Source organism: Scophthalmus maximus, chromosome 21 (genome assembly GCF_022379125.1).
Source record: "Scophthalmus maximus strain ysfricsl-2021 chromosome 21, ASM2237912v1, whole genome shotgun sequence".
Taxonomy (NCBI): domain Eukaryota; kingdom Metazoa; phylum Chordata; class Actinopteri; order Pleuronectiformes; family Scophthalmidae; genus Scophthalmus; species Scophthalmus maximus.
In genome coordinates, this window is record NC_061535.1 from 15,480,601 (window position 1) to 15,505,380 (window position 24,780).

Genomic DNA, 24,780 nt, shown 5'->3' on the forward strand with positions numbered 1-24,780 from the left:
CATTTAAGTAGAACTGTAGCTAGTCACAGCTGTAAGTTATGTACCAAGATTTATGATGATTGGACGAATGGTTAATGACTAACAGTCAATATTCCTCTAAGCGGCCATGTTTTTCGACCAATCTTCTCATTTATAATAGAAATTTGTGTTGTCATCTGTTAAGGCGGCGTAGCAAGTTTGGCGTTGATAAAGTAAACATTTCAGAAGTTCTATTCATAAAACTTTTTTCTTTGCTAGTTTGGGCAAACTTTTGTCATCACGACATTAGAGGTCCAAGAGGCTTTTTGTAGAGAACGCTGGATTTGACGTGTGGCAGATTTCATGGCATGACAATGTGAGACTGTGTGTGTGTGTGTGTGTGTGTGTGTGTGTGTGTGTGTGTGTGTGTGTGTGTGTGTGTGTGTGTGTGTGTGTGTGTGTGTGTGTGTGTGTGTGTGTGTGTGTGTGTGTGTGTGTGTGTCGCAGGCCCGAGCTGCTGCAGCGTATCTCCGAGTGCTGTCATCTGAACGACCAGTACCAGAGGAGCTTCCAGTCCGTCAGAGACCAGCTGAAAGAAAACCCTGAAAACAGGCAGTTTGACTTCAGGTAACCTCTCGGGACGAGCATCGTGGTGCGACCCTCACCGCCGCTCACGTCCCACCGGCTGACGTCCCTCTGTTTCCCCTTCAGCGAAAACTACATCTTTGGGAAGTTCGACGCTTTCTGCAGGCGTCTGGAGAAGATCGCTGACATGGCGTCGACGCTGGAGGATCTGGCTGATCTGCAACACATGAAGGTGACGACACTGTTCTGTCACTTCATGTTGGTGTCGTCGGCCTGGAGGTCCGAGCCTCGCCGCCACTTGTTCTGTCACTCGCCCCATGTGGACGGCCTCTTGTGTCCTCTCCTTCGGGCTCAGGTCCTCGATCAGAGGCCTGGGGGTCTGAGGTTCTGCTCAGGACCTGATCTGATCCCAGGACTCAGATCTTCTGGACTCAGGTCCCTGATGTTGCCTCCGCGTCTTTTCCAGCTCCTGTTTTTATTTTTTTTCTATGACAAACCTCCTCTGAACAACCACACACACACACACATACCGATGGGAAAGCTGGGGCTTCCTCGCTCACTTCCTGTCAGACACCTCTCCTCCTCCGCCCGGTCACGATCCAAACAGCAACTCGTGTCAAAAAGCTCGTGCTGCCCACACACAGCGAGAAGAGTTTGATCCTCCATTTCTGATACGACGTCAGGACGTATGACCACAGTGACGGAGGGAGGATCTCACTTAACTGACTATCGCGGCAATGTGGCGAATATTTCGCTCGAGTTCAAGCGAGTGCGAACGCACCTTGACAAGATCTTGGCTCGGTCATTCTCGACCATCTTTGGAGGCGTCTTCCGTTTTGGTCCTTGCGGACGTCCGGTCCGTAGTCGGTGCAGATCGCCGTACCTCCGCTGTGATGTGTTGGACGTCCTGTGTGGTGCGGCCGACCCCGGCCTCTTCCGATCTTGTGGGATTGATTTATATCTATGTAGCAATGCAATAATCTTAAATACCATAGAAATGTAAACATTAAGTTCCAAGCTATGACATTCTTTTTACAAATATTTGACACTCAACCGCGTCCTGTGAATCCTGAGCTGCCCGTGTGTTTCAGGTGGAAGGTGTCGGCAGGATTTACTCTCGCTACCAGACCCTCGTCTCCACAACCAAGTCCAAGACCTACGACATCCTGGACCACCGCAAGCTTGAGGTGACATGATGAATCTTTACAGTGGTCACGGTTACAGGCGATAGTAATACCACCGATGAACAGTAGGGGGGTTAGAGAGCAAACAGTCGCGAGGAAGTAAATTGAAATAATGAAAGTCAGATGACAGAGTTAGGCGTTGACTTTGTATGTGTGTGTGTTAGTTTGACAAAGACTACGCAGACTTCCAGCTCCAGGTTCAGGCTTTGTTCCAGTCTCTTCAGTCTCTGCTGGACTCCTGGTTTCAAAAGTCTCTCACTGTGAGTTCATCACCGTCACAAAGTCCTGTGTGTGTGTGTGTCTGTGTGTGTGTGTGTGTGTGTGTCTGTGTGTGTGTGTGTGTCTGTGTGTGTGTGTGTGTGTGTGTGTCTGTCTGTCTGTCTGTCTGTCTGTCTGTCTGTCTGTCTGTCTGTCTGTCTGTCTGTCTGTCTGTCTGTCTGTCTGTCTGCGTGTGTGTGTGTGTGTGTGTGTGTGTTTGTTTGTCATGCCATGATGCCGGAGCGTTTGCGTTGCAGACGGAGCGGATGCTGGAGCTGCTGGCGGTGTTCGAGTCCGGTCCGGCGGCTCGTCTGGACCTGAAGCAGAACTACCTGCAGCTGCTGCAGCGCTACAGTCAAGAGCTGGAGCTGATCAGGAAGACGTACGACAGTCAGAAAGACCGGCCGCACATCGGTCGCCACCAGCCTCCGGTACAAACACCTGTCCACCTGTCCCTCTGTCCCAGTGAACCAATTAGTTGTTTGTCTATAAAATAAGACACATTGTTAAGAAATATGATCCGATATCTTGTCCCCGCAGTCCAGAGTAGTGTCCTCACTTGTCTGGTTTCGTCCCCCCGTCAGTCAGAAACCCAAAGATCAGATTATCGTCAAGATTTAGAAAAAAGCAAATAGGGGGGAAGTGATCCTGATGCACATGTAGAGCGCAAGAGTTAATGTTCTGCAAGTGAAAATCCTGTTCATAATCTGAATCAAGCATTTTGATTATTAATCGAGGTCGACTCACATAGGAGCTACAAATCCGTCGGAGGAACCCCCAACCCCGACTTCCGAGCTCCGAGATGGAACGCAGGATGAGTTACTGAGTTTCATGGTAACGATTAATCTCGTGGCGATCACCCGTCTCCCTCTGTGTGTCTCTCTCAGGTGGCAGGCAGGATCCTGTGGTGTCGTCTCCTTTTCCGGAGGATTGAAGCCCCCATGTTGACTTTGAAGAAGAAGCTCGATGACCTCAAGGTACGGCGTCTGATTTCCCCTTGTCAATCGTGTCAGGGTCGCTGGTCCACGGGGCCTGACCGAGGCCCCCTTCCTGTCTGTCTCCCAGGGACCGGAGATGACCAAAGTGATCCGCAGCTACAACAAGATGGCGGTGGTTTTGCTGCAGTACGAAGCTCAGCACCTGCGAGTGTGGATTGAGGCTGCAGAGAGCGCACCGCACCTCCTGAACGTCACCCTGCTGGTCCGGCATAAAAACCGCAAGGTACGTCGGAAGACTGACGAATAAATTTTCTCTCAAACCATGGGGGGCGATCATGAGGAGGTTTTAGTCATTGGCCTGTACTTCATACCAGGACCTGTGTGATTCTTTCCCAGGGGGTTTTCGTGAACCTGGACCCTTTGGTGCGGGACGTCCTGGAGGAGGGTCGCTGGATGGCCAAACTGGGCGTGGCCGTGCCAAAAGCCATCATGAAGATGGCCGCCAGTGAAGCGCAGCTCAAAGCGCTGAACAACCAGTGAGAGAATCTGCTGACTTGACCTCTGTTCATGAAGTGAAACGCAAACAACCTTTTTCCAAACTTGAATATTTCCCGCTCTGCTCCAGGCTGCAGGAGCTGCTCCAGGACTACGACTCGGTGGTGGGCAAGATCCCGACTCTTCTCCTGCCTCTGATGCAGCCGTTCATCCGCCGGGTGGAGGCGGCGCTCTCCCCCGGGCTCACCACGCTGTCCTGGACCGCCCTCAATACTGACGGATGTGAGCAGGGACACATGGATGGATCGTCTTTGTGTCGTTGTCGTGCGATAAACCTACATTGTGTTCTTAAATAACGCGGCTCCTCCCTCCCGTCTGCTCAGTTGTAGACAGTGTGTACGTGGCCCTGAAAGAACTGGAGCAGGTCTCCAAAGCTGCCACAGATCTGCTGGAGTGTCGCATCGGTCGGCTGCTGCAGGACATGTCGTCCTGCCACCTGCAGGACCTGCCGGAAGACTCGCCCGTCTCGCCCCAGGACCTCCTGCTGCAGACGGAGGCGTCGGTCAAGGAAGCCGCTGCCACTCTGAGCTGGTAAGACCGACGACGAACGGTCAGCGCGTGGCGCTGTTTCAGTTTCCATTTGACCGTGTGTCCATGAGACAAACTGTGTGTGTGTGTGTGTGTGTGTGTGTGTGAGAACAGGCAGAGTCAGCAGGTAGAGAAGTATTTGTTTGAGCTGGTTGAGGAGGTGAAGAAGAAGATGAAGCCCACAGAGACTGTTAACCTGGAGGTAACACACACACACACACACACACACACACACACACACGCACACACACAACTATATGTCCTCTTCCTCCTCCTCTTCCTCAGGGATCGTTCCAGTGTCTCCATCCAGACTCCATCCAGAAGACTCGCTGTCAGTCTTGTCTCCCGTGTGATTTCTACACCCTGATGGGTCAACTCTGTAATCTCAACACCGAAGCCCTGGTCAAAGGTCGGCCTCCTCACTCTGACCTCTGTCTCCTTCCTCAGTCAGCAAACAATAAACCCTCTGGAAGTCTTATGTCCTTGTTGGTCTTTTCCTTCCAGCCACCAAGTCCTGCCTGGACGCCCTGAAGAGGAGACTCCACGTCCTCAAATACCAGCCGTCCTCCTCCTCCTACTCCTCGTACTCCTGCAGCAGCCAGTCGGCGGCGCCTCCTCTCTTCAGAGCCTCCATCCAGCTCGCCATCCCCAACATCGTGCTCAGACCCAGTCTGGACAACATTCAGGTACAAGTGCGCTGTGACCTGTTCCGACCTCTCGTCCTGCTGTGACACTGAAGGTGTGTTGACAACATGAAAGATCTTCATGTGTGTTATAAGGTGGACGTGTCAGTTTGTTTCTCAACTGATCAGGACACAGTCTGAGAGAGTGTGTGTCCGTGTGTGTTATTGCGACGATCCTGTTCGGCTGTAAGTCGTGCGACTGTGAAGCTGAGCTGTCGAGGGGCAACGACGACTCCCAACAGCAAACACAAGTTTGTCATGTAGTGCATTTACTAACTTTGCCTCTGCCTTTGCCCCTGTGTGTGTGTGTGTGTGTGTGTGTGTGTGTGTGTGTGTGTGTGTGTGTGTGTGTGTGTGTGTGTGTGTGTGTGTGTGTGTGTGTGTGTGTGTGTGTGTGTGTGTGTGTGTGTGTGTGTGTGTGTGTGTGTGTGTGTGTGTGTGTGTGTGTGTGTGTGTGTGTGTGTGTGTGTGTGTGTGCGTGCGTGCGTGCGTGCGTGCGTGCGTGCGTGTGTGTGTCAGAACACAGTCAATGAGCTGGTGGGCGACGTGTTGTCCGTGACCAAAGACGTCCCTCTGTGGAACTACTCCTACCTGCAGTACAAACAGCAGCAGGTACGCTCAGCTCACTCGCCTTGTTTCTGACACGCCCGTCGGCAGACAGCCAATCACGTCCCATCCTTTTCTCTCCCATCGGCGTTTTCTCCCAGGTGGAGCAGGCGGCGGGTCGCGACGCGGGCGACGACCTCCCGGTGAAGACGCGGGCGCTGAAGCCTCTGGACAAACAGCTGGTAGAGCACAAAGATATCGCCAAGTCAGTCCAACAACACCGTCACCTTTTATTAGACAATCAGATGAAACTAAGAACTGTAAAACTGTAAAAGCTCTGGGATCGAACACGATCAGCTGATCTAAGATCACAAGTTAGGAAATCCTGAGGAGCTTGTTTGTGTAAAGTCTTGACAGTCGCCAATTCAAATACAAATAAAAACCCGTAACAGGAAGTCAGAGCTCCAGATACTGTCCGTCACGTCACTGTCTCATTGTGTGGTGGTTGTTGCTGGGAGCAGGTTGGTGATCGACCTGAACTCCATCGTGTCGTCTCTGAGGGACCAGGCTGCCGAGACGCTGGACGAACTCCCGCACTTCTCCAATCTGTGGAACCAGGTCAGCGCACCTAAATGGTCCGACAGCGTCCAGCAGTGTTTGCTCTCTGCGATCGACTCGCTCTCACTTGATTCATCATCTGTTGACGTGTGTTCAGGACCCGGAGGAGCAGGTGCAGACCTTCCTGCAGTCCAACCCGTCCGTGACAGAGTTCTGTGCTCAGATCTCCTTCTACTCCGTGAGTCCAGAGTCTCCTCATTCACTTCCCCAGTCTGTGATCGTCGTCGTGACACAGTGTCACGTCCAAACGTCCAAACGTCCAAACTTCCAAACTTCCAAACGTCCAAACATCCAAACGTCCAAACGTCCAAACTTCCAAACTTCCAAACGTCCAAACGTCCAAACGTCCAAACATCCAAACGTCCAAACTTCCAAACTTCCAAACGTCCAAACGTCCAAACGTCCAAACATCCAAACATCCAAACGTCCAAACGTCCAAACGTCCAAACATCCAAACGTCCAAACGTCCAAACTTCCAAACTTCCAAACGTCCAAACATCCAAACGTCCAAACGTCCAAACATCCAAACGTCCAAACGTCCAAACGTCCAAACGTCCAAACATCCAAACGTCCAAACGTCCAAACTTCCAAACTTCCAAACGTCCAAACATCCAAACGTCCAAACGTCCAAACATCCAAACGTCCAAACTTCCAAACGTCCAAACGTCCAAACGTCCAAACGTCCAAACGTCCAAACGTCCAAACGTCCAAACGTCCAAACGTCCAAACGTCCAAACGTCCAAACATCCAAACGTCCAAACTTCCAAACTTCCAAACTTCCAAACGTCCAAACATCCAAACGTCCAAACGTCCAAACGTCCAAACTTCCAAACGTCCAAACATCCAAACGTCCAAACGTCCAAACGTCCAAACGTCCAAACGTCCAAACATCCAAACGTCCAAACGTCCAAACATCCAAACGTCCAAACTTCCAAACGTCCAAACGTCCAAACATCCAAACGTCCAAACGTCCAAACGTCCAAACGTCCAAACGTCCAAACGTCCAAACTTCCAAACGTCCAAACTTCCAAACTTCCAAACTTCCAAACATCCAAACTTCCAAACATCCAAACTTCCAAACATCCAAACTGACCGGTTGTGACCGAAATGAGGAAAATGTACCCGAATATAAAAAACTGTCAATGAACCAATTGAATGTTGGAGATTAGCTTAACCTAATCAATCAATCAATCAATGGTTCAGACTTTGTGTTCATTAAACACAATGTGACAATGTGCTTTACAGAATAACAGATATGTTTTCGTCGTCTTGCTTATTCGTTAGTTTGCAGAATTCCACAAAAACGTCTCCACCGATTTCCACGAAATTTGCCAAAAGGATCCAGAAACATTTCCAGATGAAAGGGCGGGTCCACAGTCAACACTGTGAGACCCCCCGCCCCCCCCCCCCCACACACACACAGTTGTACATTGGATAATGTTTTGTCTGGTGGGAACTCCTGGCTGATTCAAATGTCTTCCACCACTGAAGCATGAATGTACGTGACCTTTCCGCTCGGTTCTCCCACGATGCTTCGCTGCAGAAGCTGGAGGTGCAGATTTCGGAGCTGCCGGCGTTCTGCACGGTGGGTTCGGTCCTCCTCGACACCGACGAGCTGAAGCTGTCCCTCACTCAGGAGTGTAACGTCTGGAAACGCTCCTTCGGCGCTGCGCTCAACCGCCGGGCGACCGCCGACCTGGACAGCGTCTTCACGTTCATGGACGGGATGACGAAGCGCCTGCATCGTCCAATCGAAGACCTGGAGGACGTCCGAGACGCCATGGCCGCGCTCAAAGAGGTTGAGTGTGGTTTTCTCTCAGTTGTCTGTCTGCTCAGTTCTTCTTTTCTTTATTTAATTTCATCGTTCGTTCATTCGTTCACTCTTTAATTCACATCATTTTACTTTTCGTGTTTAATCAGCTGTTCTCTGTCATTCCTTCGCTCTCTATTTATTCATTCATACGGACTAGTTGAATCTTTCATGCAATCATAAGTCACACATTCATTCATTCCTTGAATTCGTCACAGTTACTTTTCAGTCATGAAATGCATATGCAGTATATACAGTTCTGGGCCTGCTGCAGTGATACTTCAGCCTCACTCCTCTTCTTGCTTATCGTCTCACTCATGTATTCACCAACTCACCGTTTACGATTCAGTCACTCATCCCCGTCCCGACTGTTTCTTTGTGTTTGAGGTCCGAGAGGCGGAGTTTCGCATCGACTCCACCATCGGTCTGGTGGAGGAATCCTTCGCTCTGCTCAACAAGCACGAGCTGCTGTTCAACGACGGCAACGCCGAGCGCGTGGACGGACTGACGTACGCCTGGCACAACCTCAACGAGCTGGTGAGACGGGACGAGGCCTCCAGGGGAACGGCGAACTCTTATTCATTCTTTGAGTTTCAACCCAAACGTAAAAGTGAAACCAGAATAGTTTGTAGCTCAAAGTCCGGAAACTGACACTCATGTTTAAGTTGTTCACTTTTCATCCGGTCAGTTCTTTACGCAATGAACCCACGTCCTGTCGTCGTCACCGACGTGGCCTGCGTTTCCCTTCACGCCACTCTGATTGGTTTGTAGATGGGACGTGAATACAGATACAACCAGTCAAAAACAATAAGCTGATCACTAATCAATACTCGAGCCCTCGACCGATGACATGACTTTGAACAAGAGAGTCAAAATGATCAAACTGTGATTATCCTGCACGCTGGAATATTCTTATCGCCGCTCTGTCTGTCTGTGTGTGTGTGTGTGTGTGTGTGTGTGTGTGTCTGTGTGTGTGTGTTGTGGTCCCAGGTGGTAGAGAACCAGAACACTCTGGTGGAGATCCAGCCCAGCATGAAGGCCGACCTGCTGTCTGAAGTGCAGAGCTTCCAGAGCGACGTTCACCACTTCTGCACAGAGTTCAACCACAGGTACGCACACACACACGCACACACACACACACACACACACACATACACACACACACACACACACACACACACAAACACACACACACACACACGCACGCACGCACTGTCTGCCCTGTGAACCAAAGAGTAAAACTGTGTGTGTGTGTGTGTGTGTGTGTGTGTGTGTGTGTGTGTGTGTGTGTGTGTGTGTGTGTGTGTGTGTGTGTGTGTGTGTGTGTGTGTGTGTGTGTGTGTGTGTGTGTGTGTGTGTGTGTGTGTGTGTGTGTGTGCACGCAGGGGTCCGGGCGTGGAGGGCGTGGCTCCGGCTGAGGCCAGTGAGCGGCTGCAGAGTTTCCAGGCGGAGTTCGATCAGCTGTGGAGGAAATACATCACCTACTCAGGGGGGGAGGAGCTGTTCGGTCTCCGTGTCAAAGGTACAAGGTCGGGTAGCAACGGATTCCATGTAATCTGGCTTTAGGTAATCAGATTACAAAAAATAATGTGACTATCATCAGATGTGTGATTAGATTAAAGTTTCTCTGTCAAGGTCTCAAAAACTCAACAGTATTTCACTTTGTACGTTTTGTAACATTTATAGACATTTATGATTAATTTGTTTTTGTCAACGCTGAATTTGCTCCATGCATTTTCTCCTCTCCTTCTCTCCTTCCCTGTCCTCTTGCGTCCTTCGTGGTCACTCCGTCCTTCCTGTCGCAGAGTATCCGGAGCTGCAGCGGATCAAGCGGGAACTCTCTCTGCTGTCCAAACTTTACGGTTTGTACAACGCAGTCATCGACAGCGTCACCGGCTACAATGAAATCCTGTGGGCCGACCTCGACATCGAAAAGATCAACAACGAGCTGCAGGAGTTCCAGAACAGGTGGGGCGGGAAGAACCTTTTAATGTTCCTCAACACTATTTACAATATTCAAGACGATTATTAGATGAGTCAGTGAACCGAAATCTGTATTTCAGCCTGGCAGCAGGAACAGTGATTTGAAACGTAAAAGTTTTCCTCGCGTCTGTTTTTTAAAGTGGAATGTTTCATGTCTTCTTCTTTCACTGGGTCTTTCAGGATCAGGAAGCTTCCGAAGGCGTTGAAGGAGTGGCGAGCCTTCGGAGATCTGAAGAAAACCATCGATGACTTCACTGAGACCTGCCCTCTGCTCAACATGATGGCCAACAAGGTGGGACGACACAGTCGCGTTTGAAGGACGTTGTTGTCCTCCGGGTTTAGTTTGTTTTGTCTGTGTCTGAAGCTGTCGACCTTGTGTCCTTCAGGCGATGCTGCGCAGACACTGGACTCGTCTCAGTGACTTGACGGGCCACAGTTTCCAGGTGGAGTCCGAGAGTTTCGCCCTCAGGAACATCATGGAGGCGCCGCTGCTGAAGAACAAAGAGGACGTGGAGGTTTTGAAGCTAAAACTTCTCTTTATCGTTCTGGACTCAAATCCCATGTTCTTATATTTAAAGATAACCTGCTCACCTCTTCTTCCTGCACAGATTAGATCAGAGTTCTCTGAAATGTAACTTGTTCATAACAAAGCTAATTGAATCCAGAAAAGTTGAGATTTATATCCAAGATATGGACGTCAGAAATTGGGAACGACCTTGAAGATGTCGGGATAAGTCTGGAATACTCATGTTCAGTTCAGACCAGAGTCGATGATTGAAGTAATGACAGAAAGTCAAGAGTGATAAGAAAATTAAGAATCAATTTGATAATCTGGTATTGAGCCTGAATAATAATGTTCATCCATTCAAAAGTTTCAGAATAACTGTGTAAGAGAGATGATGATGAAAAACTGGTGATAACTTTAAAAGTTATTATGGAAAAGTCAAAAAATTCCGATCTGCTAAAATATTTCCAGGTTTTTTAGATATTTTAAAACAAAAGCGAACTCGACTCGGGTTGTGACGCGTTTCCTTTGTTCGTCAGGACGTTTGCATCAGCGCCGTGAAGGAGAAGGACATCGAGGCCAAGCTGAAGGAGGTCGTGGTCGAGTGGAGCGCCCAGACGCTCACCTTCGCCACCTTCAGGACCAGAGGAGAACTGCTGCTGAGAGGAGCCGACACCGCGGAGAAAGTCTCCATGATGGAGGACAGCCTGATGGTGCTGACGTCGCTGCTGAGCAACAGGTAGGTGGGCGAGGGGAGAGGACACAAAAGACAAAGAGGAAAGGACAAGAAACAGGAAAGTTGGAAGGAAACAAAAGGAGATAGATTCTCAGATGGAAAGAAAAAGACAAATATATCCGCAAGCGGCGATTGCAGGGCTCAAACCCTCCGCCATTCTCCCCCCCCCCCATGGGACGTGAATCACACTCGGTGTGTTTATTCACCAGATGCCCTGAGAGGTCGCCAGTGAGTTTGGTCATGATAGGTAATGGGCATCTTGAGTTATTAGTATATATGCTGTAAGCCACGCCCACTTCCACGAATCACGTCAGCTCCTCAAATTCTGATCCAATACTTGGCCCCAGAGCTCGAACACCAATTTTGGTGAAATTCTGTTTCATTGGTCGTGAGATACACACGGTTGTGGCGCCCCCTATAGGTTGGTAACAAAATGTGCTCCTTCGTCCTGCAGGTACAATGTCCCGTTCAAACCGTCCATCCAGCAGTGGGTCCTGCAACTGTCCAACACGTCTGAGATCATCGAGAAGTGGCTGTCGGTTCAAAACCTCTGGATCTACCTGGAGGCGGTGTTCGTGGGCGGAGACATCGCCAAGCAGCTGCCCAAGGTCACAGCAAACACACACACACGTCCAGTGACCTGTGACCTCACCACAGACCACAGTTTCCTGTGTTGCAGAGGTGGAATCAAACAAATTGAATGTTTCTGTTGATATTCTTTCCTTCAGGAGGCCAAACGTTTCCAGAACATCGACAAGTCGTGGCAGAGGATCATGCAGCGGGCGCACGAGATTCCCAACGTGGTGCAGTGCTGCATGGGAGACGAGACGCTCAGCCAGGTGCGACACAACCGCCACACAATGCCTTGCCGCCTTTTTGCTCACCTGACTCACGCCAGCTTCTTCCTCTCTCCTCTACCTCTTCCTCTTCCTGCTCCGCCTGCAGCTGCTGCCCGTCCTGCTGGAGCAGCTGGAGCTCTGTCAGAAATCTCTGTCCGGTTACCTGGAGAAGAAGCGGCTGGTGTTTCCTCGCTTCTTCTTTGTGTCCGACCCCGCCCTGCTGGAGGTTCTGGGTCAGGCGTCCGACTCGCACACCATTCAGGTAACACACACCCCGCCTCTCTCCTTCCTTTCTGTTCCTATCTTTCCTGTCTGTAAACCCTCTCTCCCTCTGTCTCTCCATCCATCAGGCTCATCTGCTCAGTCTGTTTGACAACGTGAACTCAGTGGTTTTCAACGAGAAAGTCTACGACCAGATCGTCTGTTTTCAGTCTCAGGAAGGAGAAACTGTGGAGCTGAGCCAGAGCATCCTGGCACAGGTACAAACCCAAACCAGAAGGTCAACCAGTGGAGCTCAGCTCAGCAACCGTACTGAAATTCACCAAATCTCACACTTTCATAGAATCAGTCACTAATAGTTTTCATCTAGATCCATGAATTAATCCCTGTGAAATCAGTGAACATGCTAAAAAACCTTCTGTCTCACAATGTTGAAGAAAGAGATCAAACAATCCTGGCTCCGTTCCCTTTGTGCAGATCCACACCAAGATTTACTGAATCAACGAACAAACGTCTTTGAATCACAAACAGCTTAAGTTGTGAGTCTCGTCTCTTCCAGGGGAACGTGGAGGTGTGGCTCGGACTGCTGCTCGCCGGGGTGATGCAGACCATCCATAACATCATCCGTCAGGCCTACCAGGCCATCAGCGACCCGGACCTGAAGCTGCTGGAGTTCCAGGCGGCGTTTCCAGCTCAGATCGGCCTGCTGGGAATCCAAATGATCTGGACCAGGGATGCAGAAGAAGCACTCAGCCTCAGCAAGTCTGACAAGAAGGTGCTTTTACTTTTTTATGATTGTCTTAAAAGAGCAGAGGGGAGTCATGTCTTCACTATCAGATTCTCTCCCTCTCACTGTCCAATGTTTGATTGTCTCTTGCAGATCATGCAGACAACCAATCAGAAGTTCCTGGACATCCTCAACGAGCTGATCGACATGACGACGAGGGAGCTGACCAGGAATGAGAGGACCCAGTACGAGACGCTCATCACCATCCACGTCCACCAGAGAGACATCTTTGACGAGCTGGTGGGTGGACGCAGGGACACGCACTTCACGCTGTAACACCAATCTGAGGCGTTTTTAGCATTTTGTAATTTTCTCTCCGTCAGGTGCGTCTGCACGTGCGATCCACGTCGGACTTCGAGTGGAAGAAACAGTCACGGTTTTACTTTGTGGAGGACACGGACAAATGTATCATCCAAATCACAGATGTGGAGTTCAGCTACTGCAACGAATACCTGGGCTGCACAGACCGACTGGTCATCACCCCGCTGACGGACAGGTACGGGCCGGACACACTTCCCTCGGGGTGACTCGGTCAAATGATGCTTTCATTGTGCTAATACTCTCTAACACCTGTGCAGGTGTTACATCACTCTGTCCCAGGCCCTGGGGATGAGTATGGGCGGAGCTCCGGCTGGTCCGGCAGGAACAGGTAACCAGTGTGTCTCAGGTGAAATGTTCTCAATGCGACTGAGTTTTTTTGGTATGTTGTTCTCATTCAGTGTCTGTGTGGTTCCAGGTAAGACGGAGACCACGAAGGACATGGGTCGCTGTCTGGGGAAGTATGTGGTGGTGTTCAACTGTTCGGACCAGATGGACTACAGAGGACTGGGACGCATTTACAAAGGTGTGACTCTTCTACAACTCTTGTGCGGTGGTGTGTGGTTGATCATGGGAAACTTCCTGCTTGCTGCCCCCTGTGCTTGGTAACTGCTAATGGGTCGAGCTCACACACCAGAAAGACCTTATGGGTCCAGAAGGTTGTGACCAGCCCAAAAAGGAGGCACGTAGATCTATTGGTCTCAACAAGAAACGGTTAATGCTAGTAAACCCGAAGAAGAGCCAGAACTTACAGTACAAGCTAGAAGTGATCCACCAAGTGATCTCCAGGGATATGAGCAGACTTGTTATCGTGTGTCTCTTCAGGTCTGGCTCAGTGCGGAGCCTGGGGCTGCTTTGATGAATTCAACCGCATCGAGCTGCCGGTCCTGTCCGTCGCTGCCCAGCAGATCTACATCGTCCTGCAGTGCAAGAAGAACAAGAAGACACAGTTTGTCTTCACAGACGGGGACATTGTTGACATGGACCCTGAGTTTGGCATCTTCCTCACCATGGTAACAAAGCTCTGACCTGATAGGGCGTCCGAGGCTGGAAAATGTCTTTATTATTAAAAAATTACAGAATCTTTAGAGCTTTAGAAGAAATGTTTTCTTCTTCTTGACTTCAACTCAAGGATAAATTATCACAGGTCTGATCAGCAGTTTTAGAACCAAACTGATCTACCTCAGAACCAATCTGAAGCTAGATCTCTAACTGGTTCAGAGATAGATCACTCTCCCCTCCATGGTTCTGAAGTACTTCTCTCAGACTGGTTATGAGATACCTAAGTTAGTGAACTCTCCAACTGGTTCTCTGGGAGCTCTGTTCAGGTTCTGATGTTATGCAGCGGTAGAATTCTGTTCAAGATGCTGAAACAGGTATGGAATCTTCCTCCAGACTGTCTCTGCAGGATGTGGCCCCATAACTGAGATACAGCTAGAGAGTCACAACTAGTGTTGTGGAACCTATTCATCTCACAACCACAGTTCTAGCTCTGAATTATTACCTAAGAACCTGAACAGAACTCTTAAACGTATGTATCTTATAACCAGTCCGATGGAACCACTTCAGGCCATAAAGGTGAACGTGATCTATATCCGCATTTCTAGACCTAACAAGAAACCTCTCGCTCCTCCAGAACCCTGGATACGCCGGTCGCCAGGAGCTGCCCGAGAACCTGAAGATTCAGTTCCGGACGGTAGCCATGATGGTCCCGGACCGAGCCATCATCATGAGGGTCAAACTGGCCAGTGCAGGTTTTCGTGAGAACCAGGTTCTCAGCAGGAAGTTCTTCACCCTCTACAAACTGTGTGAGGAGCAGCTCTCCAAACAGGTCGGGAAACAGTCAAGGATGTTTCCATCCTCTGAAAGATTTGTAAACGTTCTCTGCAATCGTCCATTGTTCCTGCCAGATTAAAACCATTCGGTCTCATTTTCAGTCTAATTTTTGCGTTTTTTTTTCAAAATGTTGTTCACAGACATCGACAATGTCAATCACAATCAAAAGTATCACACGTCTGACTTCATGATATGAGTTGTGTCTTTACACCAGGTCCATTACGATTTTGGCCTGAGGAATATTTTGTCGGTTCTGAGGACGCTGGGATCCGTGAAGAGATCCAACCCGACGGAAGCCGAGAAGACGGTGGTGATGAGGGTCCTGAGAGACATGAACCTCTCCAAACTGGTGAGTGTGCTACAGATCTATTCAGAGGTGTAGAGCCAACACATTGTTGCCTGCTCCCAGTGACAGCACGTACGAGATGTTTTTACCGCCTACACACACACGACCAATCCTGAGTCAGTGTCGGCTGTCAATCATGACGTCTTCGCCCCCTTTTTATATCATCAAATAACTACTGAGAAGCAAAGTGATCAGAAACATGAACACGTGAACAAACACCAGTGATAAGAACCACCTCACATGACATGGAGGGGGCGCGGCTTATGACCTGTACTGCAGCCAGACACCAGGGGGCGACCAGGAGGATTTGACTTCATGTCGTCCATCTTTGTTTTCCTGTCATTACCTGGTCCATGGTGGAAGGTGGACAAATCTGTGGATTACTACATTATTTGAGATTTGCATTTGACTTCAGTGGGTGAAATAATACTTTGTACTGTGTCTCTCTGTGCAGGTGGACGAGGACGAGCCGCTGTTCATGAGTCTGATCAATGATCTGTTTCCTGGTATCGGTAGGTTCTTGTCCCGACACTAAATTAGTTTCTCGGCAGAGTGGTTTCGGATGTGGTGAGATAACTACAGATGTTTCCAGCTGTTGTTTTGAGTGTGTTCAAACTGCATCTCTCCGCATCTCTCTCTTAGTTCTGGATAAGGCGGGCTATGCGGACTTGGAGGCGTCCATCTTCGGTCAGGCCCAAAAGGCCGGTTTGATTGCTCACCCACCCTGGATCCTCAAACTGGTCCAGCTCTACGAGACGCAGATGGTCCGACACGGTACAGACCAGTACAGACAGAACCTGAGGGAGAACAGAGGAGTCTTAGCCTAGTTTGTCAAAAACACACAGAGTAGACTCATGTTTGGTCGCTCTGCGCTCCGGCAGGTATGATGACGCTGGGTCCCAGCGGCGCGGGGAAGACGGCCTGCATCCACACACTGATGAAGGCCATGACGGAGTGCGGCACCCCGCACCGAGAGATGAGGATGAATCCCAAAGCCATCACGGCCTCGCAGATGTTCGGCGCGCTAGACGTCACCACCAACGACTGGACCGACGGCATCTTCTCCACACTGTGGAGGAAGACGCTCAAGGGCAAGAAGGTTGACGGACTCTTCAGCACAGAGAGAGCACAGTTGATGATTTACAGTTCATGATTAGAGTCTTTGATTAAACGCTTGTGTGTGTGTGTGTGTGTTTCAGGGGGAATTCATCTGGATTGTGCTGGATGGTCCAGTCGATGCCATCTGGATCGAGAATCTGAACTCGGTTCTGGACGACAACAAAACTCTTACGCTGGCCAACGGAGACCGAATCCCCATGGCTCCCTGCTGCAAGGTGACATCACCACATCTGACCGTCTGTCATGTTTCTGCAGCTGCAGTCAGCTGATCACAATCCACAGAGATCTAAAACAATACAAAAACCTAAACCGATCGACATGTCCTCTGCGTCCTGCCTCCAGGTTGTCTTTGAGCCCCACAACATCGACAACGCCTCCCCGGCTACGGTGTCCAGGAACGGGATGGTGTTCATGAGCTCGTCTGTGCTCGGCTGGAGCCCCATCCTGCAGCCCTGGTTACAGACGCTACCGGACCAGCAGGCCGAAGCCCTGAGACACTGGTTCGACTCCAGCTACCAGGTGAGGATGGCCAGAGAATCCCGAAACAGCTGGAAACAGCAGCGTGCATCATAGTGGAGCGTTAAGCAGCTAACTGATGCTACGCTTTACGCCTGTCGCCCACACGTCTCCGGAGAAGTTCGGAGACGCTGCAGAAGAAGAGGGCGCGGTTCGTAAGCGATGATGCAGACGCCCACGTTCTCTTCCTGATTGGTTTCGCATCAGTCACGACTCGCCGAAAGAGGTTGAAGGCAAAACGTCGCAAACACTTCCTGTCAATCACAGTTCCACCTTGTCGTCGTCGCTGTTCTGACTTTTCACCGTCCTCTTACTTCCTGTTTACACCTGAGTGGTCACTTGACATGTGGATTTAGTTTTAAAAACAGAAACATACTGGTAAAGATGCAGCCTGATTTGCCAGTCGACACAAACACCACATGAACCAATGTATTGATCTGTGAGTGGTGGAGGTGGACACAAGTTCAACGTATCAATATATGTTGTCCCCCGAGGGACGTGAACACACGACAGACTTATTGTTGTGTGCTGAAGCAGTTTCGACGCGTTGCGTGTACATGTGTGTGGGGATGATATGTATTTTTCTGTGCCGCCTACAGGACCTGCTGGACTTCCTCTTCACCACCACGTCTCCGAAGATGCAGGTGCTGGAGTGCATGTACATCAGACAGACTGTGGACCTGCTGAAGGTAGGACGCAGTGAAACGTCACGTTGTTGTAGGAACCAATTCATTCGACAAAATAATAAACTGTGGACAAGGAAACGTCAGCTGATGTAATAACTTTGCTCCACGCCAGCAGACTAAAGTCCATTTGTTACGGATAGAACGATAATCGAGTGAAGTGAACACAGATTGAAACGATCTACACAAGCAGCTGTTCATATGTGGTCTGCATTGGATCTGTCCTCTTCTCCATGTTGAAAGCTCCTGTGCTCAAAGACTCGTGTAGAAGTTTCAAACTAAATGTAGGCAGATGTTAAGACCTCTGACATGTCTCTTCCTCTCTTCCTCACTCAGTCCTCCTGACGTCTTCAGTGACTTTTGGTTTAGTTTTTCATATTCCTGTTTGCAGGGTTTGCTCCCGTCTGCAGAGGAGAAGCAGGGTTGCCCCGGAGAGGTGGGTCGACTGTTTGTGTTCGCGGTCATGTGGTCTCTCGGTGCGCTGCTGGAGCTGGAAGACAGAGCCAAGATGGAGGCCTTCCTGAAGGTTTGTTTCTCTTTGGGTGCACGTTGAATTGATGCCGCGACCACTGTCCAGATTTCCATAAAGATTTAGATGTGATCCTTGTGGACCAACAGGGACTTCAGGGTCAAGGGTCTTGTTTGAATACTTTCTTTCTGTTTGAAGAAACACAGATCGTCTCTGGACCTGCCGCGCACTCAGGACGACGAGACCATCTTCGAGTTCACCGTCAGTGAGCAGGGACAGTGGGAGCACTGGTCCAACAAGGTTCGTCGACACCAAACTGTTACCATCATCGCACATGAACATCGAAGAACGTGTTTCCTCTACGACTCTGGCGTTTTTAACCACCTGGACCTCGAGTCAAGGTCAACTCGTTTACCTTCCTCTCATCACTGCCACGATCCAGGTCCCAGAGTATCTCTACCCCAAAGACGAGGTCCCTGACTACTCGTCCATCCTGGTTCCCAACGTGGACAACGTGAGGATGGACTTCCTGATGCAGACCATCGTGAAGCAGAAGAAAGCCGTGCTGCTGATCGGAGAGCAGGGAACCGCCAAGACCGTCATGATCAAAGTGAGACGCAACATGTGTTCAAATGGGATTTTAACGACAATTTCTGTTTAACGTCACAACTGTTGGACGTGATAACTCTTGGCAGATAGCGATGCAATAAGACTGTTAATTACACGAATGAGTGAAATCTTTCCGTTGAGGCAAACACACAAAATCTTAATCATTTGTCGACGGAGAACCCGATGTGCTGTTTGTAGCTAGCTCTTACCCTCCACTAGCAAATGCTAATGCTAACGCCACATGTCACGCCCCCCCGCAGGGCTACACCAATAAGCTCGACCCGGAGTTCCACCTCAGTAAGACGCTCAACTTCTCGTCGGCCACGCTGCCCGGCATGTTCCAGAGAACCATCGAGAGCTACATCGACAAGCGAATGGGCGCCACCTACGGGCCGCCAGCTGGACGCAAGATGACCGTCTTCATAGACGACATCAACATGCCTATCATCAACGAATGGGGAGACCAGGTTGGGCCTCAGACTCTCTCATTGGTCAACGACAAATTTTTCTTTTCCCTTTTTCCCTTTTTTCCTCTTTCATTTGTTTTCCCCCCAACATCAGTCGTACATTTTTTGGGATCTGTGCGTCCACATGATTTGTTGAATGATTCAACTCGTTCCTTTAAATATTTAACATTTAATTATATTTATTAACAAAAACAATCGCATCCCCCCCCCCCCCCCCCCCCCCCGCCTTCCTCAGATAACCAATGAGATTGTGCGTCAGCTGATGGAGCAGCGAGGTTTCTACAGTTTGGATCGTCCAGGAGAGTTTATCACCGTGGTCGACGTTCAGGTAACAAACTTAACGTTAAGGTGATGATGCTTTTCCTTTTTTTCTATATATATATATATATATATATATATATATATATATATAATGCACATCATGTCTACTTAGACTTTCATGTTTCTAGCTCATCTCGTCATATTTTAAGATGAATATGACTGGATGAAGAGGCTTTATAAATATAATCAACAGTATGTTTACTGCACCGTCACGTTCCTGTTCGTGTACCTCTGACAGCTGGTGGCGGCCATGATCCACCCCGGCGGCGGTAGAAACGACATCCCCGAGCGTCTGAAGAGGCAGTTCTCCATCTTCAACTGCACCCTGCCCTCCAACTCCTCCATCGATAAGATCTTTGGCACCTTGGCTCAGGGATACTTCTGCCCAGAGAGAGACTTCGCCGACGAAATCTGCAAACTCGCCGCCGCCTTCGTTCCCACCACCAGGCGGATGTGGCAGGCCGTGAAGGCCAAGGTAAAACATTCCCCGACGCCATCTTCTCTTCACGTTTTTCTTTCTGTAACTAATGAATGATACGTTTGTCCGTCTGGCTCTGTTTCCTCAGATGTTACCGTCTCCTGCCAAGTTCCACTATGTTTTCAACCTGAGGGATCTCAGCAGAATCTGGCAGGTAAAAAAAGAATTTATGTTCATGTTTCATGTTCACAGGTTCACAAACACCTTAAGAGAGAGAGAGGCTGTTGTTGTTACCTCATGTTGTGTTGTTGTGCGTCAGGGGATCCTGATAGTGAAGGCTGAAGTGTGTCAGAGCCCGTCGCTCCTCTCCGCTCTCTTCCATCATGAATGTGTCCGAGTGATCGCCGACCGATTCATCGGCAGCAACGACCAACAGACCTTCGACATCATCATGGAGAAGGTTTGTGTGTGTGTGTGTGTGTGTGTGTGTGTGTGTGTGTGTGTGTGTGTGTGTGTGTGTGTGTGTGTGTGTGTGTGTGTGTGTGTGTGTGTGCGTGTGCGTGTGTGTGTGTGTTTTGCTTCTTATGATTGACATTCATCCCCTCTGCCCAGGCCACAGTGGAGGATCATGGGAGGGAGCTGATTGAGCATGCTCAGTGGGACAGCTGCTTCGTCGACTTCCTGCGTGAAGCTCCGGAGCCGACGGGGGAGGAGCCTGAAGACGCCGATATGGATGCTCCGAAGGTCGAAACCCCAACGCACACATCACATTCGATCACGTCTAATTGTAAATCGAGTCTTACCCTGACTGAAGATTGTTGAGGCCCCCTCCTTTTTGATTTGATTGACAGGTATACGAGCCGATCCCGTCCTTGGACGTTCTGGCGGAGCGGCTGTCTGTCTTCCAGGAGCAGTATAACGAGGCGGTGCGAGGCGGAGCAATGGACCTGGTCTTCTTCAAGGTGACGAGTCGCCTCGTCGATATTTAACATTGGTGTTCATCTGTCTGCCCATTTTCTTTTGGCTTACCACTCCCTCTGTCTGGGTCTGGCGGCAGGACGCCATGTTGCACCTGATGCGCATCTCCCGGATCCTGCGGACGGCGCAGGGGAACGCCCTGCTGGTGGGCGTCGGGGGGTCGGGGAAGCAGAGTCTGACGAGGCTGGCGTCGTTCATCGCCGGATACGAAACCTTCCAGATCAAGATGACCAGGTGTGATGATGACACTGTGAACATGAAGTGTCACTGACAGGGGCGTGGCCAGAGCAACATTACATCACAACGTGTGTGTGTGTCCTGCAGGTCGTACAACTGCAGTAACCTGCTGGAAGATCTGAAGTCCCTGTATCGAATCGCTGGTCAGCAGGGAAAAGGAGTCACGTTCCTCTTCACCGACAACGACATAAAGGACGAAGCCTTCCTCGGTACCTGAAGCTTGTTTTTTGGGGGGGAATATTATTTTACGACACTCCAACAGTATGTCACTGTCGCGTTTACAGTTCCGGCCTGATGAAGGAACAGGAAACGTCACCGATCACCACAATCGTCCTCTGGAAAACCATGAATATCCTTGAAAATGTCCCCCAGCAGTTCCGAGCGCTGGTTCTCTGTTGTTCCTCGGTTCTTCCCTGTCTCATCTCGACTCCCCCCCTCTGCAGAGTACATGAACAACGTCCTGGCGAGCGGTGAAGTCTCCAACCTGTTCGCTCGCGACGAGCTGGACGAGATCACTCAGGATCTGATCCCTGTCATGAAGCGGCAGCAGCCCCGCCGACCTCCGACCGCAGAAAACCTCTACGACTTCTTCCTGTCCCGGGTGCGGAGCAACCTCCACGTGGTCCTCTGCTTCTCGCCTGTCGGGGAGAAGTTTCGCACTCGCGCCATGAAGGTGAGTCCGAGACCCGGTTAGATCGGCTGCACAATGTCACGGGGTTAGATCACGTGATCTGATGAGACAAAGTCGCAGGACGAGGGGAGACCTTTGACCCTTCAGCCTCATCAGTGAACCCTGACCCTTTGACCTCAACAGTTCCCGGGCCTGATCTCCGGCTGCACCGTGGACTGGTTCCAGCGCTGGCCCCGGGACGCCCTGATCGCTGTGTCGCATCACTTCCTGTCTCAGTACCAGGTCCTCCGCTGCACGGAGGACGTGAAGCAGAGCGTGGTGGTTACCATGGGAACCTTCCAGGTAGAGCTCACGGTGGTGACCAGGTGGGTTTTCATTATCCGCACGTTTAGCAGAGACCGATCACGTGACCCTGTCGCCCTGCAGGACTTCGTGGCAGAGAAATGTACGGAGTACTTTGAGCGTTTCCGACGTCAAACGTTCGTGACGCCCAAATCCTACCTGTCCTTCATCGACATCTACAAGATCATCTACGCCGAGAAGATCGCCTACGTCGGGACGCTGGCTGAGCGCATGAAGACAGGTACGTGAAACAACCATGGAGTCAATCAGTGAACAATTTACTAATCAATATCTTCCTGGCTCCAGCTAGAATATGAAGATTTCAGACTTTTCTTTCTCATAAATCTTTGTATTTTGGACTGATTTCTTTTCCAGGTCTGTGTAAACTGATGGAGGCGGAGCAGTCGGTGTCCCAACTCTCCCAGGAGCTGGTGGTGAAGGAGCAAGAACTCGCCGTCGCCTCCGAGAAGGCGGAGGAAGTCCTGAAGGTGGTGATGGCGAAGGCTACGGCAGCTGAAACGGTCAGACACACGGCAACACGTGGAGAGACACCACTTTACCGTTACCGACAAGTTCATTCACGATTTATTTAAAATCTACTGAGTGATGAATTTCAGAATAATAATTAAATCATTCAAGTGACACTTTTCTTCATCAGAATTTTTTGTGCTCCTGATTTATATGTTAACAATAGATCTGCAGCTCTTCTCGGCTTTTAGCCCCTTTAAGTTCTTTTAGTTGTTTTAGCCTCTTTTAGTTCCTTTAGCTCTCTGAGCCTCTTTTAGCTCTTACGGAGTTTTTTGGTTTTGCAGTTTTAATGACTGTCTGGTTCAGTCTCTAAACTGAACTAAACATTACGCAGTCCTCACTTCCAACCAGTTGGGGGCAGTGAAGCATCAAGTAATTGTTTGCCACTGCCAATAAACCTCACAAGAAGTAGTAGCACCTGCCAAAACCCCCCCCACGCCCTCTCTGCTGTTTTCTCTCCTTCGTACTTCATACTTCGGAATGTCTGCTCCTCCCACACACCTGCAGTAGCCCCTCCCACAGCATCGACCCCTCCCACACACCTGCGGTAGCCCCTCCCTCAGCCTCGAGCCCTCCCACACACCTGCGGTAGCCCCTCCCCCAGCCTAGACCCCTCCCACACCCCTGCGGTAGCCCCTCCCACAGCATCGACCCCTCCCACACACCTGCGGTAGCCCCTCCCTCAGCCTCGACCCCTCCCACACACCTGCGGTAGCCCCTCCCTCAGCCTCGACCCCTCCCACACACCTGCGGTAGCCCCTCCCCCAGCCTAGACCCCTCCCACACCCCTGCGGTAGCCCCTCCCACAGCCTCGACCCCTCCCACACACCTGCGGTAGCCCCTCCCACAGCCTCGACCCCTCCCACACACCTGCGTTAGCCCTTGTCACAGCCTCGACCCCTCCCACATACCTTAATAGCCCCCTCCCACCATCTCTACATGAGTTATTTTAGCTTTGTGTTTGAACACTGAGACCAAGAGGAGACGGGTGGTCCATCTTTATTTACAGTCTGTGGCGTGTTATGGATCCGCCCCCTGGTGACCACACACCACACAGTTGTATTCACCTGTGTGTCTCCCTCGCTCCCTCTCGCTCTGCAGGTGAAGCAGCAGGTGCAGAAGGTGAAGGATAAAGCTCAGCTCATCGTCAACGTGATCGAAGCCGATAAATTTGTGGCAGAGTCCAAACTGGAGGCTGCGAAACCAGCACTGAAGGCAGCTGAGGATGCGCTGCAGGTAACACACACATACACACACACACACACACACACACACACACATACACATCACAGGTGATGTGTCCAGTGATGACTGACTCTCAGGTTTTTCTCTGTCTCCACAGACCATCAAACCCGCCGACATTGCCACCGTGCGGAAGCTGCAGAAGCCTCCTCATCTCATCATGAGGATCATGGACTCCGTCGTGCTGCTGTTCCAGAGGAAGGTCACTGTCGCTCAGTTTTTCAAGTATTCGCACCCGGCTCGCCACTGAAGCGCGAATGAAACCCTTTTCTGAACGCTTTGTTTGTTTGTTTGTTTTTCCCGCAGATCGACACGGTTACCGCCGACCCCGAGCGACCGTGCCCGCGGCCCTCGTGGCCCGAGGCCATGAAGCTGATGCAGAACTCGAGCTTCCTCAGCATGTTGCTCAACTTCAACAAGGTTTCTATCATTTCATATTCAGTGCTTCATTACTGCAGCTCTGCGAAGAGGTGACGACAGGACAGAATGTGCTCAGCGTCAAGGTCCAAAACTCAGACAAAGATAGAAGACACACACACACACACACACACACACACACACACACACACACACACACACACACGGCAGGTGATAGCTGCAGTGTGAAAAGATGAGAAGGGAGTTTCCCACTCTGTGTGTGTGTGTGTCGTGTGTGTGTGTGTGTGTGTGTGTGTGTGTGTGTGTGTGTGTGTGTGTGTGTGTGTGTGTGTGTGTGTGTGTGTGTGTGTGTGTGTGTGTGTGTGTGTGTGTGTGTGTGTGTGTGTGTGTGTGTGTGTGTGTGTGTGTGTGTGTTTGTTTGGTTCATGATCGTCCAAGAGTTGAATGAGGAAAAAAAAAATCAATCGTCTGATTCTGATCTAAATAGTTTTCTCCTCTTGTGTGTATGATTCACTGTGCACTTCAGTGGTCAAAATGAGTATTACAACAAGTCTCTTTTGCCTGTAATGTTCTCTGTTATAAAATGATGAATATCTTCTCAATGCGTTTC

At 50.3% G+C, this 24,780-nt stretch overlaps 1 protein-coding gene across 3 annotated transcripts in view; it reads left to right on the forward strand.

Annotated features, from left to right (window-relative positions):
* Positions 1-24,780, forward strand: part of dnah5l (dynein, axonemal, heavy chain 5 like) — a 41,463-nt gene that overhangs the window by 8,642 nt on the left and 8,041 nt on the right. For all 3 annotated transcript variants that reach the window (XM_035619198.2, XM_035619199.2, XM_035619200.2), the window contains exons 14-75: positions 466-585; positions 670-775; positions 1,635-1,730; positions 1,892-1,987; positions 2,243-2,416; positions 2,873-2,962; positions 3,051-3,206; positions 3,320-3,459; positions 3,549-3,700; positions 3,802-4,009; positions 4,121-4,208; positions 4,292-4,415; positions 4,511-4,692; positions 5,209-5,301; positions 5,397-5,500; positions 5,757-5,853; positions 5,951-6,031; positions 7,397-7,651; positions 8,051-8,200; positions 8,654-8,772; positions 9,049-9,185; positions 9,469-9,631; positions 9,827-9,938; positions 10,033-10,161; positions 10,691-10,890; positions 11,342-11,495; positions 11,616-11,726; positions 11,833-11,988; positions 12,077-12,205; positions 12,505-12,720; positions 12,826-12,972; positions 13,056-13,228; positions 13,311-13,381; positions 13,469-13,576; positions 13,876-14,063; positions 14,687-14,881; positions 15,101-15,235; positions 15,687-15,744; positions 15,875-16,006; positions 16,114-16,331; positions 16,432-16,566; positions 16,694-16,870; positions 17,467-17,556; positions 17,942-18,076; positions 18,218-18,319; positions 18,462-18,629; positions 18,889-19,095; positions 19,331-19,423; positions 19,655-19,891; positions 19,983-20,048; positions 20,154-20,294; positions 20,447-20,578; positions 20,686-20,796; positions 20,892-21,046; positions 21,137-21,258; positions 21,493-21,722; positions 21,864-22,022; positions 22,107-22,263; positions 22,398-22,543; positions 23,652-23,786; positions 23,893-23,994; positions 24,099-24,212. In XM_035619198.2, coding sequence (XP_035475091.1) covers positions 466-585; positions 670-775; positions 1,635-1,730; positions 1,892-1,987; positions 2,243-2,416; positions 2,873-2,962; positions 3,051-3,206; positions 3,320-3,459; positions 3,549-3,700; positions 3,802-4,009; positions 4,121-4,208; positions 4,292-4,415; positions 4,511-4,692; positions 5,209-5,301; positions 5,397-5,500; positions 5,757-5,853; positions 5,951-6,031; positions 7,397-7,651; positions 8,051-8,200; positions 8,654-8,772; positions 9,049-9,185; positions 9,469-9,631; positions 9,827-9,938; positions 10,033-10,161; positions 10,691-10,890; positions 11,342-11,495; positions 11,616-11,726; positions 11,833-11,988; positions 12,077-12,205; positions 12,505-12,720; positions 12,826-12,972; positions 13,056-13,228; positions 13,311-13,381; positions 13,469-13,576; positions 13,876-14,063; positions 14,687-14,881; positions 15,101-15,235; positions 15,687-15,744; positions 15,875-16,006; positions 16,114-16,331; positions 16,432-16,566; positions 16,694-16,870; positions 17,467-17,556; positions 17,942-18,076; positions 18,218-18,319; positions 18,462-18,629; positions 18,889-19,095; positions 19,331-19,423; positions 19,655-19,891; positions 19,983-20,048; positions 20,154-20,294; positions 20,447-20,578; positions 20,686-20,796; positions 20,892-21,046; positions 21,137-21,258; positions 21,493-21,722; positions 21,864-22,022; positions 22,107-22,263; positions 22,398-22,543; positions 23,652-23,786; positions 23,893-23,994; positions 24,099-24,212 — 8,677 coding nt within the window. The remainder of the gene's footprint in view (positions 1-465; positions 586-669; positions 776-1,634; positions 1,731-1,891; positions 1,988-2,242; positions 2,417-2,872; positions 2,963-3,050; positions 3,207-3,319; positions 3,460-3,548; positions 3,701-3,801; positions 4,010-4,120; positions 4,209-4,291; positions 4,416-4,510; positions 4,693-5,208; positions 5,302-5,396; positions 5,501-5,756; positions 5,854-5,950; positions 6,032-7,396; positions 7,652-8,050; positions 8,201-8,653; positions 8,773-9,048; positions 9,186-9,468; positions 9,632-9,826; positions 9,939-10,032; positions 10,162-10,690; positions 10,891-11,341; positions 11,496-11,615; positions 11,727-11,832; positions 11,989-12,076; positions 12,206-12,504; positions 12,721-12,825; positions 12,973-13,055; positions 13,229-13,310; positions 13,382-13,468; positions 13,577-13,875; positions 14,064-14,686; positions 14,882-15,100; positions 15,236-15,686; positions 15,745-15,874; positions 16,007-16,113; positions 16,332-16,431; positions 16,567-16,693; positions 16,871-17,466; positions 17,557-17,941; positions 18,077-18,217; positions 18,320-18,461; positions 18,630-18,888; positions 19,096-19,330; positions 19,424-19,654; positions 19,892-19,982; positions 20,049-20,153; positions 20,295-20,446; positions 20,579-20,685; positions 20,797-20,891; positions 21,047-21,136; positions 21,259-21,492; positions 21,723-21,863; positions 22,023-22,106; positions 22,264-22,397; positions 22,544-23,651; positions 23,787-23,892; positions 23,995-24,098; positions 24,213-24,780) is intronic.